A 14094-nucleotide genomic window follows, 5' to 3' on the forward strand; every position below is an offset into this window, starting at 1 on the left:
TGTGATTGCCCTAGTTGCAAGTCCAACATCGACTCGCAACTGTGGATGTATGCATGCCACTTGCAAGTAGACCATCGGATCGCAACTAGGGTTGTTTACTCGATGCCTCTTGCAACTTGGCTTATTTTGTAGTTTGTTTTTGCCCTAGTTGCAAGTCCACCATCGACTCACAAATGTGGGGTGCCCGCATGCCACTTTCAACTCTACCATCGACTTGCAAACTCATTTTTTGTAGTTTGTAATTGCCCTAGTTGCAAGTCCACCATCGACTAACAACTTGTTTGTTTTTTGTCTGTACTTTTGTAATTGCCCTAATTGCAAGTCCACCATTTGACTCGCAACTAGTCTATTTTTTGTCCGTACTTTTGTAATTGCCCTAGTTGCAAGTCCACCATTGACTCGCTACTGTGGGGGCCCGCATGCCACTTCTAAATATACCATTGACTTGCAACTAGGTCTTTCTGGTCTGATGCCACTTGAAAGTCGACATTCCCCCTGCAACTGGTTCATTTGTTTTTTCATGCCACTTGCAAGTGGACACTCGACTTGCAACTGGGTTTTTTATTTTGATGCCCACTTGCATGTGGACATTGGGCTTGCAACATTTTTTTGTTGATTCCAGTTCAAGCCAATAGTCAACTTTGCAACTGGATTTTCTTGTTTCATGCCACTTGTCGGTTGAGGGTCGATTAGAAACTGTGGGATCATATTTTGTTTGTTTGTTGCCACTTGCAAGTAAAGTGTCATTATTTGCATTTTTGTGTTTTGTGATCTTCCGGAGTCCACCATTTTTCTTTTTGACTTGCAACTATGATTCTTTGTGTTCATGCCTCTTTTTTTGCAAGTCCAACCTTTTTTGATTCGATAGTTTATATTTCACAAACACTTTTTTCCGTATCTTTTTGAAGCTAAAATTTTGCAACCAAGCGCCAACTAACTTGAGAGCCCCTAGTTGTTACTCCTTAGTGAACACACAACTATTTTTTTCCTTTTTTCGTCTCTTTTTTTGTTGATTTTTGTTGTAGGCGCACTAGTGTTTTTAGTGACCCTTTTTTTAATCTCAATTTTTTACAAGGACAGACCCCCAAAATGCTTTCTCTATGTGTTTTTAGACTAAACACATTGTTCTATAGTCAACTGCTATTTTTAAACCTTTTTAGGGGGGTTTTCTGCAAGATCTCCACAGCAACAATGGTTCTCCGATGTATATCCACACAGACACATTTATTTTTGCATTTATTTTGTCTCCCATTTGCACTGTTTGAATCGGTGGCGCAGAGGAGGAGGAGGAGACGTGGACGACAAGCTTGAAGCCTTTGGCGAACGAGCCTCCCGCTCCGCACCTCTGCTCGACGCACGAGGCATCCAATTTGGAGACGGCGAGGCAAATACATTTTTAAACATTTTTAATACATAATGAATATTGTTTAATGATATTATACATTTTCAAATGCATCTTTATATTTGTAATACATGATAGGATTTTTTTATATGTGAGAACACTTTTTGTGAAATATCATAACAAATGTAAAAAATATATATATTTCATTTTTTCTACAAGGAGCATGAAAAATAGAAAAACTTAAACAGGAAAAATAAAAAAACTTCAACATTTTCTATAAGAAGCATAAAAACCAAACAGAAAACCGCTAGAGAACTGCACATTAGAAAAATTATACAAAGGATAAACCTAGGCCGGACGTTGCTTGTGGCAACGCTGCTGCTGGCAAAAAAACAATCCCAGCCAAGCACAAATCGTACTAACAGAGAAAGAAAACCAAGTTAGAAGCGACTGGATCGTGCGATGCAAATTTTTTGGGCTTCTCTGCGCGTGCGTGTACAACAGACATCCAAAACTGGTAAGCAACAACCAAAAACTGACGGGCCAAACCGAAAAACAACAACTAAAACCAGCCCAAACTAAAAACTGGCCCAGTGGACGAAACAAGTCAAAGGGGGACTCAACCGGACTGCAACAACAGGGGATGACATCATGTGAATGAGACCATACTTATGTCTCATCTAGATGAGTTCTAGGCGCTCTCATTTTTGAAAGGGTTTCTACTAGGGATGGCACCCGCAGGGTATGGGTACGGGTGGAGCTACCCCATACCCTTACCCGTCCGTCGTGAGTTTACCCATCACCCATACCCATACCCGTCAAGGGTACAGTTTTTTCCCATACCCATCACCCGACAGGGTATATGGGTACCCGCGGGTAAAAATACCCGCGTTTACAACACATCAATTGAGTAGAAAATAGTTGTAAAAAGTAACATATAATCATAAATTATTAATAGAAATAAATCTTAAACAACAATGTACAACAACATATTCTCATAAACAAAAGTACTTGCCTATAAAGTGAAATATAAAAATGTTAAACAACAACACATAGTCATAAATCACAACACATATGCATGCACTTTAAGTTCAGGAAATCATGATAAATTATAAAGATCATTTGAATACACATTAGAGTTTTTACCTAGCGTGATTAGGAGGGGAAATGAATACATTGGGATATTAACGGAAACCCACATGTCAACATTTTAGATGGGTACACGGTTACGCGGGCATGGGTTATACGATCCCATACCCGTACCCTCTCTACCCGATGGGTATGATATTTTCCCATTTAAGTACCCATGGGTAATTTTTTGTCCCATACCCTTACCCTAATAGGGTTTTTACCCACAGGGTACGCGGGTAATGGGTACCCATTGCCATCCCTAGTTTCTACAGCAATACTAAACAGGAAGGGGGAGTTTTTTAACCATTTTTTTAAGGGAATCTTAAACCCTTTTTTTTTCTTTCATTATGTGCAATCTCTGCTTGCTTTCCCATACGAGTTCCATCGACGCTCGGCGGCCAACACCGACACACATGCTGTCCCAATGCACCCAGCGCGTGCTCCTGCCATCGTCGCCTCTCGCCTCCTCGTCCGGGACAACCAGCGCATCACCGCCCTCGCTCGCGCTGGCGACCTGGCCGCGGCGCGCCGGGTGTTCGACGCCATGCCCCGCCGCGACGTCGTCTCCTGGAACGCGCTCCTCACCGCGCTCTGGCGCGTCGGCCGGGACCTGCCCGCGGCGCGCCGCTTCTTCGACGACATGCCGTCCCGCAACGTCATCTCCTGGAACTCCGTCGTCGCCGGCTGCCTCGCGCACGGCGACCTCGCTGCCGCCTCCGCCTACTTCGCGCGCACCCCGCGTCGCAACGTGGCCTCGTGGAACGCCATGCTTGCCGGGCTCGTCCGGCTCGGCTGCATGAACGACGCGGAGAGGCTGTTCGGTGAAATGCCTGAGAGGAACGTGGTGTCGTACACCACCATGGTTGATGGGCTCGCGCGACGTGGGGAGGTGGGTAGGGCGCGTGCGGTGTTTGACGAAATGCCAGAGAGGAACTTAGTGTCGTGGGCAGCGATGATAAGTGGGTATGTTGACAACAGCATGCTCGACGAGGCAAGAAAACTGTTTGCAGCGATGCCAGAGAAGAATGTCATGGCATCCACCGCCATGATCACTGGATATTGCAAGGAAGGAGATGTGGAGAGCGCCAGGAAGCTTTTTGATGAGATTTATGTCAAAGATGTCATCTCGTGGAACGCCATGATTGCAGGTTGCTATTCCTTTCTCATTATGCAGCTTGCTAATTGCTTAATACTATGTGCAGTCCTAAGAATTCTTATGTTGCTTGGATACTTCTATTGGATGTTGTGTATTTACCTCCATGCCAAGCCATCCTGGCTGTTCATATCTTCAAGCTGTTCTTGAGTTTGTGCATCAGTTCTTTCTCGAATCGATTTGCGTAAGTGCATGCATTTGCATGAGTTAGCGGTTGTAAATGATTTTTGTTGTTTGCCTTTTGCCGTTTCAAACAATTGACAGTGTTTGGTGTCAATTTTATACCTCTAGTGAACTTCACAATTAAGAAACAAATAGTCACTAAATTTTCTTGCTTGGCATGAACTAAATGTTGGTTGTAATACTCTGAATCAACAATGTTCTCTAAGAAAAAAATTACAAAATTCATGCCTGATGATATTGATTCCTTACAATTTTGCAATTGTTAGGAACTCATGCCTTAATTGTTGGTTGCAACTCTGGAGTGCAATGCTGCAGGATGGTTTGGTTGGACTATTGAAGCCTTGGACTAATGTGTTTCGAACTTTTGGATGGCGTGCACCCTACGTTGTTGTTGAGGTTCTTGACTGAGAGAACCATTTCACTTCATTAGGGGGGCGCGGGGGATAGAATTCATAATAGAAGAAAAAACTCTACCTAGGTCTTTTTCTTTTTAATGCTGCCACTGAACTCTCGAAAATCCTCACATTTCACTTTCCATATTTCTGCAGGTTATGTTCATAATGGATACGGAGAAGAAGCTTTGAAATTGCACATCATAATGCTCAGAGAAGGTACAAAACCAGATCATGCGACTCTTATTGCAACCCTGACAGCATGCTCTGCTCTTGCTTTGCTCAGACAAGGAAGATCAACACATGCTGTTGCTGTCAAAACAATGTTAGAATCTAGCACATCTTTTTGTAATGCTTTGATCACAATGTATAGCAAGTGTGGTGATGTCAGTGAGTCAGAGTTGGTCTTCATAAATCTTAAAAGCCAGGACATTGTTTCGTGGAACACAATGATTGCGGCATATGCACAACATGGCAAATATCAGAAAGCTATTTCTCTCTTCCATGAGATGGAAACACGTGGGCTGATACCGAATGATATTACCATCCTTAGTGTGCTATCAGCATGTGGGCATGTTGGCAGGGTGGATGACAGCTTGAAACTATTTGATCTTATGTCATTCAAATACGCGATATATCCAGGAGCTGAACACTATGCTTGTATTATCGATATATTGGGTCGAGCAGGACAGTTTGAGAAAGCATGTAGTTACATAAAAGACATGCCATTTGAATCTGAGAAGAATGTTTGGGGTGCATTGCTGGGGGCTTCCAAGACTCATGGTAATGTGCAGTTGGGTGAACTTGCGGCGAAAATGCTTGTGCAGTCAGACTCAGGAAGTTCAGGGCCTTATGTGATGCTTTCAAATATATATGCTGCTGCTGGCATGTGGGGTGAAGTCAATCGAATAAGAGGTCAAATGAAGGAAAAAGGTGTGAAGAAACAACCTGGATACAGCTGGACTGAAATTGCTAATAGAGTTCATATGTTTGTGGGTGGTGATGCATCTCATCCAGAGATGAACAAGATCATATCTGAGCTGAGAAAAATCAGCTTTCATATGCAAATGATGGCCAATGAAACTCATACAATGGTAGAGATGTCCCAGGAATCTGGATAGGGCTTTTCATACTCTTCATGCACACATGTCATTTGCAGCCTCTGCTCAATCAGAGTATCTGTCTGCGAGTTCAAGGATCAAATTTACAGGCCTTAGATTGTTTGTCTCAGGTACATGGATTCCCTGCATGGCTTTTAAACAGACGAGTCTAATGGATGTTAGTATCATGATAAACCTGGGCTTTTTTCCTTCAATAAAAGAAGCCCCCCTGCTGTTTATAAAGAAATTGAAACTAGAAAGTAGAAGAAACAGTCTTTATAGGTCATTTCCATAATCATTTCTATTGATCATGTAAATAATTTTGTTCTGGGTGATAAAACAATCTTGATCCAGTTTTACCTAGGAATTTCTATCTGCAACCTTGACTGGGATGAACACATGGTTGTCAGGTCTATTAATCGCAAGGAGAGTGCTATAGTTTTTCTAGCGGACCGGTATTTGGTACTCTACAGAATCATACATGTATTTTAGACATTGCCTAGTGGGATATGCTTGCTGTGATGTTACTTTGATCTATATGGACAGAAGGGACTTTAGACCTCCGTGAAATTTACATCGTTAACAAAGGATTGATGTTCGTCCATGAGCTCTTTATTCCTCTTTTGTTCCCTTTGATGTCATTAATTGGAATTGTCATTGCCGCAAAATTCAATCCACAGAGGATGGTCAGCAGCAAGTTAAAATTATGCATACAGGAACAACGTTAGAGAACAGAGCAGTAGCTGCATATTGGTTTGCTTAAATGGAAGTCACTTGTATATTTTGGTAATCCAGATAAACTGACATTTTCCATGTTACAACATTGGTCTAGCTGCTGCTGTTGCAAATCCTAGTTTAGTAGCTGCATGCTTTATTTTGCTTTGGATATATAGTGGAGAGGTGGTTTTCTAGTTTTTTTATCTCGAGAGCTTATGATTGGGTATGCGGACTGGAATGCAGTTTTATTTGACTTTATATAAATAATAAACTCGCAACACATGGACAAGGAAGTTTAGAACTGGGAAATTAGGTATTTATTTTACCTGGTCGTTGAAATATTTTTGTTTAGAGAACAATAGATAAACAACGATTAGGCAAGTTCAATTGCAAATATTCCTAAACTCATTAACAGGTTCTGCAGACTGTTATGAGAAGACTAGGACTGCTAAATTGCACATTGCTAGGTTTCTGCATTAGTCTTGAACATAAAAGAATTTCCATATCAAGCTTTGTTATGTGGGGATAGACATACAAACCTACAGGAGGCACAAGAAGCCCATGATGGAAAGAGCCACGCCTGAAACTTAAGGGGATAAGCATCCCTAGTTATCCTTAGCAGTTTAAATCTCTTAGAGATATTTCTTGATTCTCAAGTTAGTTGTGTCCTAAAATCTGTTAGTTCGGCCTAGCCTCCAAGTTGTAAGCTGGCTATGTAATGCACTAATGCCTGGCAATATCAATCAATAGATAACTAGAAAAATAGTCCCAGCTATCCTCCCCAAGTTTCTCCCCTGCTCTTGTTGTGCGGCAGCCTCGTCTTGGCTACCTATCATCTACCATGTTCATAACAAGCTTTCAGATGTAGCAGATTGAAAGGTGGAGGCAGCATATGTCAAGCAGCCCTAGAAACTATTTCGGGTTTCGTATTTTCACTACCTGTATGTTTTACATATATGTTACATCCTCTGTAATTTACATCTGTAAAACTGAATGGATAAAAGGGTTTCTCCGCACTTGGAACATCTCATTTTGTCAAGCATTATAACTATCTTGAGTTAAAGGGATTTGAAGAAAAAAAATGGAATCTAGAGTGTATACTTGTATTTAGTCACTGCCTGGTGCCTGAGGATGCTAGATTACACTTTGAGTTTGAGGGTTTCTTTTCTTCATTATGTCACCAAATTTCCTAAGAATCGTCCTCTTTTGCTGCCTTGCAGGACTCCTAATATCCTTTGAACAAGGAGAGCTTTCAGCATCAGAGTACATATTATCTGCTGCCACATATCTTCCTTTCCTGTCGCCTCCCTTGGCATCTATGGGTGATGCTTCTGCCGAGGTTTTGGTCGACTCTGAACTGAACATAGCATCAATCATGTCCTTCAATTCTCTAATGCTACTCTGTGCAGCAGCCTCACTTACCTTCAAGGACTCGTATTCTTGGACGATGCTCTTTAAGGTATTCTCTTTCTCAGACATGTCTTCTTGAAGCTGAGAATTTTCTACCCTGGCAATCTCCAAGGATTCTTTTGCTACATTGGCTTCATTAACTGCATGCTTCAGCATTTCCCTCAGCCTGGAATTCTCATCTCTGATCACTCTCTGTGATTCAAACAGTTTGTCATTCTCTTCCTTTGCTTTGTTCATCTCCCCCTCAAATATCTTGATGCAATCGATGAGTCCTCTCTCTTTCTCTTTTGAGGCTGCTGCCAACTCATCCAACTCAAAATTCAGTCTGGCAGCCTCTTCCTGTGCCAACCGGAGCTTTTCTTCCATGATTTCCAGAGAGGCCTTTGAGTTCTCCAATTCAGTTGTTGCATTTTTCAACTGAGCTTGCACCATCGAGAGCTCCATTTTTGCCTCTCTAGCTGCCGTGGTTTGTTCCGTCAAGGCTATCGCCAAGTCATCCATGGCTTTCTTGCACTTCTCCTCGGCTTCGACAGCCAACTTGAGGTCACGCTGTAATGAGAATGTCTCCACCTCACCAGGATCGGCAAAGGAGAAGGACATTACACCACTTCTTCTGAAATTCCTGGCTGGCTGTCTAGTTGGATTAGAGGACAGTGCCACCAAGGTCTTGTTGTTGTCTTCAAGCGAATCTATCTCAAGCTTGGCCTCCTCCAGAGATACCTTAGTTTGTTCAAGCTGCTTTGTTTGGGCCTCCAGCGACACTAGCATGTTCTTCTCTGAATCCCTTGCTGCCTCCAGCTCAACTTCTAACTGCTCTAATCTGCGTGCAAGGTCCAACTGATCGTCTCCACTGCTGCCTTTTAGCTTCTTCTTACTGCTTTTCTTCTTGAGCTCCTCTATCTGATCCAGTGCACGTACCTTCTCCTCTTTCTCCCTTACCAGCTCCTCCTGCAACTTGTTCAACTGCTCGTGCATATCTGATTCCTCAGTGAAGCGCGGCGTGGAAACTTGGTTCCCACTGGAAGACGACTTGACGCTGTGAACATAAAACAAAGCCCCTGTTGGTTCATCGATTGTTGACAGTAATCGAAACAAAGAAATAACAACACAAGAAATTCGGCAGAAACCTAAATTTCATGGAACCGCAACCATGATTCATGTTGGCCAACAGATAACAAATGATTCGATGATTTGGATAAGAAAACTCGGGAAGAAACTAAATACTCTACCTGGACTTGAAGGAGAACATCTTCTCGGGTCAGGAACCGTGCTGGTGCTGGCAGCCCAGGATCAGGCAATTATGCCACCTGGGTTACTCCTATGAGAATCAGATCACATGCATAAGCGGGAATCAGGTACTGCCCCGAGAGGTTGGTTTGTGCATACCGGAGCGGAGAGAGACTATGGTGGCTGTCTCTCGAAGCAAAGAGGCTTTTCTTTATGGCGAAACTTCAAAACAGGGCAGAGAAGCAGAGATCCAAGACCGCGTCTTGTGCGCTGTTAAAGAAGGGGAAAAGATGAATCAGAGACTTGTTGAAACGGTCGAACTCCAAGAGCCGCCTTGAAGGTGAAGGGAAGCACGTCCAGAGGCGGTCAGCCAAAGACCACAATACAATTCGCTATTCTATAAACGAAAGCGGTGCGATTTTGTTTCCTAACAGATGATGAGATACCTATTCTTTTGCCTGGCATTTCTTTATTATTTCTCGATATAAAATGTACCAGTTGAACCGTGCTTCGCTGACCTGAGCGTTGGTGGCCTCAGCTGGGCCAGCAGTCCGTCAGACGAAGGCGCACCACTCGTCGGCTCCGTTCAGCATTGTGTGGTTGAATTGTTGAGGGGAAGAATGACGAGGCTACTACCAGGCAGGAGGATCCTTTTATAAACGACGACTTGGCCTGCCCTTTCCCCTTCTAATCAATACTTTACAAATTTAGAATTTAATAATCGAATTATTTATCGTTGCGTGCACGTATTGACCATTAGAATATTGGACTGGTTTGGTGGCATCCTTTTGGAAAGGGAATGCTGGATTAATGTGCATTTCATACTTGACATAACTGGTGCTACAACATTTTGGTTACCCTGCTCCTCCTGTTAACTCTTTGCAAAAATGTTGGAGAATTTCCTAGTTGTGGAGGAACAACGCCATTAATGTCCTTCTTTTTAGAAAATGAATTGCGGCATGCGGACCCGGATGCGCTGGAGCAAGCCGAACATATGCTCGAGGTGAAGAAACGTCGAAGCTGTGGACAATTAAATACACCCTCTATAACTAAATATAAGACGTTTTTGTAGTTTAAATTGGACTGCAAAACGAGTATGGCATTTGGGACCTCGGCCTCCATGGAGGCCAATTTTTTGAAAAAATCAAAAAATTCAGTAACAAAAATAATTTGATTTTTTTTATAAAAGTAAAAAAAGATGTCAGGTGTATGTGTGTAAAATTTCAGGATAAAATGCGACCTGTATAAAAAAGAAAAATTCTTGGTATGAGAAGATGAATAGTATCATGTGTTAAAAAAACCTCAGATTTGTTTCTTTTTCATCCTCATGACCAAGATTTTTTCAATGTATTTCGTCCTGAAAATTTACACACTTGTGCATTATGCCTTCATCTATAACTATAATTTTTTTAGATTTTTTTGAAATGTAAAAAGTGAATTTTCATGAATTTTGATTTTTGCATTTGATGGCCTCCATGGAGCTCGGCCTCCAAAAGCAATTTCTCTGCAAAAAATGTCTTATATTTAGTTAAGAAGGTAGTAATAATTGATTTCTAGTCATAGATCGTAAAAAAAGAATTCACGCTTAAAACGGGCCTTAGTCATCCAACAGTTCCGCCGGATCACGGTGATCAATATGATCTTCCGCATCTTGCAAAGGGGTAGGGTGACTCCTTTGGCCAACCACATTACCCACCCTGATCAATCGGCTTTCATCCATGGGCATTATATCTTGGATGGAGTCCTAGTATTTCGCCAAGTCCTCCATGAGGTTATGCCAAACACCTGAAGGCCGTCTTCCTGAAAATCGACTTCCACAAAGCCTATGGCACGGTCAGCTGGACCTCCCTTCGGGAAGTGTTGCTCTGGAAGGGGTTTGACAACCGTTGGGTAATTCGGGTCATGCAGATAGTCTCATCCGGACAAAAAAACGCGGTCAACATCAACAGCGAGATCGGTCCCTACTTTCCCACTGTATGTGGGGTTAGGCAGGTGATGAGGACATTAATACCATTATTACACTCACAACCCCTGCTGCTATACATACTGGACCAATTACTAGAGCTCGCGCACGCAAATTGAATTACCAGGTACTTTCGTTTCTTGGTGACAATTCTAATGTTCATGAGAATATGATGCTACCTAAATTGGATACATTTGTGTTGATTACTAATGAAGGGCCTAGCATGGACAAGAGGGATGAACACTGGAGCAGGATCAAGCATGGAGATGAAGGCGCGCGTGAAGGGATCCAGAATGGTATTTCTAGTGCATATTTGAGCACTTTGAAGCCTCCGTGATGACCTACAAGGACATGGACGAAATATACAAGATGCCCCTTCATAAATTTCGTCCATAGCTTATTGTAGGTGCTGCGCCACCTTATTTTTGGGCCAGGCCCATGTAATTTCGAAATACTTAAGTACAGGCTGTTTTTAGAGTCCGTATGTGTGGGGAAACAAAGTTAGGGTTGGTTTCGGACCCCTCCTACAAGGGGTCACGAAAATCCACCACACTCCTTGTAGGATCGAAAGTATGTCTAGAGGGGGGGGGGGGTGATTAGACTACTTGACCAAATAAAATCTAGCCTTTTCCCAAGTTTAAGTCTTGGCAGATTTTAGCAACTTAGCACTAGTCAAGCAATCAACCTACACATGCAAGTCTAAGAGTATAGCAGCGGAATGTGAAACATTGCACATGAAGGTAAAGGGAGGAGTTTGGAGGGAGCAAATGCAATGTAGACACGTAGATTTTTGGCGTGGTTCCGATAGGTGGCGTTATCGTACATCCACGTTGGTGGAGACTTCAACCCATGAAGGGTAATGCTTGCGCGAGTCCACGGAGGGCTCCACCCACGAAGGATCCACGAAGAAGCAACATTATCTATCCCACCATGGCCATCACCCACGAAGGACTTGCCTCACTAGGGTAGATCTTCACGAAGTAGGCGTTCTCCTTGCCCGTACAAACTCCTTGGTTCAACTCCACAATCTTGACAAGGCTCCCAAGTGACACCTAACCAATCTAGGAGACACCACTCTCCAAAAGGTAATAGACGGTATGTTGATGATGAACTCCTTGCTCTTGTGCTTCAAATGATAGTCTCCCCAACACTCAACTCTCTCTCACTGATTTGGATTTGGTGGAAAGATGATTTGAGTGGAAAGCAACTTGGATTAGGCTAGAGATCAAGATTCATATGGTTGGAATGGAACATCTTGGTCTCAACACATGAGTAGGTGGTTCTCCCTTAGAAAATGAATGTTGGAAGTGTAGGCATGTTCTGATGGCTCTCTCTTCGAATGAAGAGTGGGTGGAGGGGTATATATAGCCTCCACACAAAATCTAACTGTTACACACAAATCACCAAACTTGGTGGGACCGAATCATGAAACTCGGTCAGACCATTTAGTTCAAAATGTGAACGTTAGGCTTTTTCGGTGGGACCGATATGTCAACTCGGTGGGACCGATTTCATTAGGGTTAGGGCATAACGTAATCTCGGTGACACCGATTACACAAACTCGGTGGGACCGATTTTGGTAAAAAGCTAACCAGAGAGTTGGTCAAGCAAACTCGGTGGGACCGATTCGCTCATCTCGGTGAGACCGAAACGTTACGAAGGGGAAACAAATAGTTTACATTGTGAACTCGGTGGGACCGATCGCTCATCTCAGTGAGACCGAAACATTATGAAGGGGAAACAGAGAGTTTGCATTGCGAACTCGGTGGACCGATCGCTCATCTCGGTTGGACCGAAACGTTACGAAGGGAAACAAAGAGTTTGCAATCCCATCTCGGTGAGACCGAGATCCCTATCGGTGAGACCGAAGTGACTAGGGTTTGTGGCATTGGCTATGTCAAGAAAACTCGGTGGCGTCGGATGGAATGTTTCGGTGGGGCCAAGTTTGACTTTTGGTTTGGGACATATGTGGATATGAGAAAGTGGTTGAGGGTTTTTGGAGCATATCACTAAGCATTTTGATCAAGCAACCCATTAAGCAACACCTCATCCCCTTTTAATAGTATTGGCTTTTCCTATGGACTCAATGTGATCTTGGATCACTAAAAGTAAAATGTAGAGTCTTGAGCTTTAGAGCTTGAGCCAATCTTTTGTCCTTAGCATTTTGAGGGGTCCACATTTCTAATCCATGCCATGCCAATCATTGAGCTTTCCAGAAATATTTATCTTGAAATAGCATTAGCTCAATGAACTATATGTTGTTAATAATTACCAAAACCACCCAAGGATAGTTGCACTTTCAATCTCCCCCTTTTTGGTAATTGATGACAACATATAGATCAAAGCTTCGACAAATGATCATAAGATTAAAATACATCGGCGCTTTGAGAAGTATGTGATAAGCAAGAGCTCCCCCTAAAATTTTGCATTATTTAAAATTGCTTTTGACACTACAGGAATCAACTACTTTGCCATCTGCCACAGCAGACGACAAAGGCATGGATGGCTGACGGCAAAGGTCTTTGCCGTCTGCCGCGGACGGCAAAAGGGGACAGCAAAGTAAGGTTCGGCAAAGAACTACTTTGCCGTCTGCTTCGGGCGGCTGACGGCAAAGGGGCCTTTGCCATCAGCAGTGGACGGCAAAGAGTGCAGACGGCAATAAATGCGCTGTTACTCCGTTAGGTGGTTAACGGCAGGCCTTTGCCGTCCACCGCTGACGGCAAACTTCGGAAGGCCTTTGCCGTCCGCCGAATGATGTCAGCCGATGTCACTACACGGCAGGCCTTTGCCGTCCGCCACTGTAGGCAAAGTTTTTACTCTTTGCCGTCCGCCACCGACGGCAAAGCCTTTGCCATCAGCCACTGTAGGCAAACTGACCAAATTGGTCAGCCTCCCAGGAAGCACAGTTGCCTGCCACGTGGCCTCTTTGCCGTCGGCTGCTGATGGCAAAGAGCCCTTTGCCGTCGGTGGCAGACGGCAAAGAGCCTGCATATTGTCTCTTTTTTCTGTTTTTTTTAATCCAACAATTTTCACAGCAAATATATATGACATATATAGATATATTTAACAGCAAACATATCACATATCCAGCACATAATTCCATATACATATTACATAGCAAAGTTTCATCAACATAGCAAGTTCCATCAAGTTCCATCCATACACATTGTTCCATATACATATTACATAGCAAAGTTTCATCAACATAGCAAGTTCTATCATAGCAAGCTAGATACAATGCAAAGTTTTAGCAAAGAAAAAGCAAGCACTCCATCATAGCAAGCTAGCTTCCATGAAGTGAGTGAAATCTGCAAAATGGTAAATAAGAAAGTTAGAAATAGGTGAATAGAACAAGAAGAAGACTAGAACAAGAAGTATATGTCATTTATGAGCTAACTTAGGTGAAATGGATCATATATGAGCTAACTAAGTTGAAATGGGTTGTTTATGAGCTAACTTAGTTGAAATGGATCATT

The 14094-nt window shown here is 42.9% G+C and overlaps 2 protein-coding genes across 4 annotated transcripts; one reads left to right on the forward strand and one right to left on the reverse strand.

The window, feature by feature from the left end:
* Positions 1-2870: 2870 nt before the first annotated feature.
* Positions 2871-7349, forward strand: LOC119268646 (pentatricopeptide repeat-containing protein At4g02750-like). The gene is made up of 3 exons (XM_037550317.1): positions 2871-3621; positions 4358-5432; positions 7239-7349. Exons 1-2 carry the CDS (start codon positions 2898-2900, stop codon positions 5320-5322), a joined length of 1689 nt encoding a protein of 562 aa, XP_037406214.1. The 5' UTR covers positions 2871-2897; the 3' UTR covers positions 5323-5432; positions 7239-7349.
* LOC119268647 (myosin-11-like) lies at positions 6912-9386 on the reverse strand. 3 transcript variants are annotated; one of them, XM_037550319.1, is made up of 3 exons: positions 9174-9386; positions 8658-8925; positions 6912-8464 (listed from the first exon to the last, which is right to left on the reverse strand). In XM_037550319.1, the coding sequence occupies exons 2-3, from the start codon at positions 8675-8677 to the stop codon at positions 7153-7155; spliced, it is 1332 nt and encodes a 443-aa protein (XP_037406216.1). In that variant the 5' UTR covers positions 8678-8925; positions 9174-9386; the 3' UTR covers positions 6912-7152. The 3 variants fall into 3 exon arrangements, with proteins under 3 accessions (XP_037406216.1, XP_037406217.1, XP_037406215.1); XM_037550320.1 differs by lacking the exon at positions 9174-9386 and having other exon boundaries at positions 8658-8735; positions 8815-9148; XM_037550318.1 differs by lacking the exon at positions 9174-9386 and having other exon boundaries at positions 8658-9148.
* Between the last annotated feature and the right edge of the window lie 4708 nt (positions 9387-14094).

Source organism: Triticum dicoccoides, chromosome 3A (assembly GCF_002162155.2).
Source record: "Triticum dicoccoides isolate Atlit2015 ecotype Zavitan chromosome 3A, WEW_v2.0, whole genome shotgun sequence".
NCBI classification, from domain to species: domain Eukaryota; kingdom Viridiplantae; phylum Streptophyta; class Magnoliopsida; order Poales; family Poaceae; genus Triticum; species Triticum dicoccoides.